Below are 3,088 nucleotides of genomic sequence, written 5' to 3'. Positions count from 1 at the left end.
TTCCCTATGTTAACCAATGTGTACAGTAACGTGTATGGTGCTTTTACAACTTCAACCATAACACAATTTTAAGTTTTAATGTCGTTTTTTTTTTATTTTAATAATTTCACAACGGGCATATTATTTATAATTTAAACACTCGAAATAAAAGAAATTAACGATAAAATTACAACATTTTAAATATTAATTTATAGTTTAAGAGGCAAAATTAATTTTTTTTTTTCCTCCAAAAGTATATTATCAAGATATATATATATATATATATATATATATATAATGTTATTTGTTGTGGCATTATCATCTGTTATTCACTTCTTCATTATAATGCTCACAATCATTATTCTTGGTTGCCTCATCCGCATGCTCTCTTAACCTCTCTCTCTATCTCTCTCTAAGCTTCCCATTATTCCCACCTATAAATTTCACCCTCTCCCATTCTCTCTCCCACCCTTTACTCTAACATTCTCTCTCTCTCTCTCTCTCCCAATCTCTCCACCTCTTTTAATGGCGGTTTCCGGTTTCGAAGGCTTCGAAAAGCGCCTGGAGCTCCATTTCTCCGGCGACGACCCAGTCTTCCTCAATGTGGGCCTTCGCCAAATCAGCTTCGATTCTCTGGAACAAGTCCTACGCGAAGTCCAATGCACCGTCGTCTCCGCCGTTGGTAACCATTACTTTGACGCTTACGTGTTATCCGAATCAAGCCTTTTCGTTTACCCAACCAAAATCATCATCAAAACCTGTGGGACCACTCAGCTACTCAAATCCATCCCTCCATTGCTCCACCACGCGCTTAATCTCGGCCTTACACTCTCCTACTGCCGTTACACCCGCGGTAACTTTATCTTTCCTCTGTCACAGCCTTTCCCTCACACAAGCTTTCACGACGAAGCTCTGTACCTTGAAAATACCCTCCCTAACCACCTCTGTTTCCGTAAGGCTTCCGTTATGCCTTCCAACCTCCCCTCACATGCTTGGCACGTGTTCTCCGCCTGCGATCAAAACCGTTTGCTTCCTGATTTTTACACGGTTGAAATTTGTATGACGGAGCTCGACCGGACTCTGGCTCGGAAATTCTTCCGCCGTCCCGGGGATGGAAAATCCGGCGACGCTGCCGGAAAAGAAATGACGGAACTCGCCGGAATCAATAAAATTAATCCCAATGCTCTTGTTTGTGATTTTGGGTTTGACCCTTGTGGCTACTCGATGAATGGAATCGACGGCGATCGGTACTCCACCATCCATGTCACGCCGGAGGACGGTTACAGTTACGCTAGTTTTGAGTGTGTTGGTTCGATTTACGACGACGACGGCGACGGCGAGGATTTGGTTCGGATGTTGAAGAGGGCGGTTCAGGTGTTCCGACCGGCGAAGGTTTCGGTGTCGACGACCTCCGCGTCGCATCGAGTGTGGGCGAGGGTGGTCGGAGCAATGGAGCCACTTGGATTGAAATGCCGGAGTTGTACGGCGGACGAGTTTCCGGCGATCGGAAGCGTCGTGTTTCAAACCTTCACAGCGCGCCGGAAAAAGCCGGTGGAATGCGGCGGCTGTACTAGATAAAAGAAATCAAGCCGGCGATTTTCTAGTCAGGGAGTTAGATGGAATTTTATCATTTATATGCCACGTGGCGAGAGTTCAGAAGATGATGATGTGGAGGAATTCAATTGGTTAATGAGAGTGATGAATGTGGGGTTGACTTGTTCTTTTTTTTTTTCTTTTTAATTTATTTCTTTTTTCCGTTTAAAAAAAAAATCCAAAAATGGTAAGTGGGGCTTCATATTAGAGACATAGGGATGGTGACGTGGAAGTACCAAGAAGCTTGGGGCCTCTAAAATAAAATATATATATATATTAAAAAAAATCATAAATTTCATGATAATGCACCCCACTTAGGCTTGTCACGCCTAAGATTTTTGAACCATTTTCTGTAGTAGTGGACAAAAAAAGCCCCAAAAAAAAAAAAATTATAATTCTGTGTGGTACCCATTTAAGAAATTCGAACTTCTAACCTTTTAATCGAGCAATATACATTTATCATTTTAAAGGTATAACTAATAAAAGTCAGGTCGAACGGGTTAATAACTCGAATGACCTGACTAAGGTTCACAACCCAATATTTTATTTTCGAGATAGGTTAGGTTAGGCAGTCGAATTGTTCATTATTATATTTATCTATAAAAATTCATAAAATTCAAATATCAAATACTTTTATTTTTTTCGGAACAAAAGTATGGTAACCTTAAGTTGTGACGAACAAATTTTTTAATTTAAAATTTAAAATATTTAAAGTTTTGGAAAAAAAATAAGATTTGATTGGTTTTATTATATAATTAAAAATGTTTGTGTTGCATGATGAAGGCTGGTGTGGAAGGCACCCACCCAAGGCAGCCTATGATGAAAATAGTGTATGGTTTCGTGTCCAGACATTTTTATCCAACAGATACTCAGCCTGCCCTTTATTCCCCCTCTAATGCGTCCTCCACTTTTTTTTACCTTTTTTTTCTTCCCTCTTGGGGGGCCGCCCACGTATCGCTAGGGCTACCCGCCCTACAATTGATCTATCGATTGTATATTATCTCAATTTGAGCATAGCTTAACTAGTCGTTGGCTAAGGATCTGGGTATGTTTGAATCTCTTCAACCAAACGTGTTGGTGAATAAAATACGGTCGGGTGATTTGGTTTGTGTAGATTTTTTTGGTTAGAAACTCGACCAATCTACTTATACCTTGAATAGATGTCGGAAGGCAAAGGAACCGAGTGACAAATAAGACGTTGATATCTGTCGTACCATTGTCCGTATCGACCCGTATGGAGAATCCACTTATACCCTACTAGACACAGAGAGGGAGAGAGGGGATAGGGGCAGGGAGAGGAATGAAATCCCTGTGTGTCAGTAGTGGGAGATATTTGGGAATTGAAATGGTCTCATTTACCTTCCATTTTGTCCCTTTGCTTTTGGACGGTTTCCTAGATTCTAAGGGCACAAGCCCGCTTCAAATTATTTACGTTAGAAATATTCATTCAACCTACGAGAATCTGCTCCGAACGAGGTGGACAATTCTCGTTTAAATAGAAATTAGAGAGAGAGAG

General features: G+C 40.8%; 1 protein-coding gene across 1 annotated transcript; it reads left to right on the top strand.

Moving 5' to 3' along the window:
• The first annotated feature begins 397 nt into the window (after positions 1 to 397).
• LOC111460332 (S-adenosylmethionine decarboxylase proenzyme 4) lies at positions 398 to 1,737 on the top strand. The gene has a single exon (XM_023103554.1). The coding sequence runs from the start codon at positions 505 to 507 to the stop codon at positions 1,555 to 1,557; it is 1,053 nt and encodes a 350-aa protein (XP_022959322.1). The 5' UTR covers positions 398 to 504; the 3' UTR covers positions 1,558 to 1,737.
• The last annotated feature ends 1,351 nt before the right edge of the window (positions 1,738 to 3,088 follow it).

The sequence above is a fragment of the Cucurbita moschata genome, unplaced genomic scaffold (genome assembly GCF_002738365.1).
Source record: "Cucurbita moschata cultivar Rifu unplaced genomic scaffold, Cmos_1.0 Cmo_Scf00023, whole genome shotgun sequence".
In the NCBI taxonomy this organism is placed as follows: domain Eukaryota; kingdom Viridiplantae; phylum Streptophyta; class Magnoliopsida; order Cucurbitales; family Cucurbitaceae; genus Cucurbita; species Cucurbita moschata.
This window is presented reverse-complemented; position numbering and strand designations above follow the sequence as displayed.

Coding starts and splice junctions, on each gene's coding strand:
- LOC111460332 (XM_023103554.1), top strand. CDS start 505: ATGGCGGTTTCCGGTTTCGAAGGCTTCGAAAAGCGCCTGGAGCTCCAT.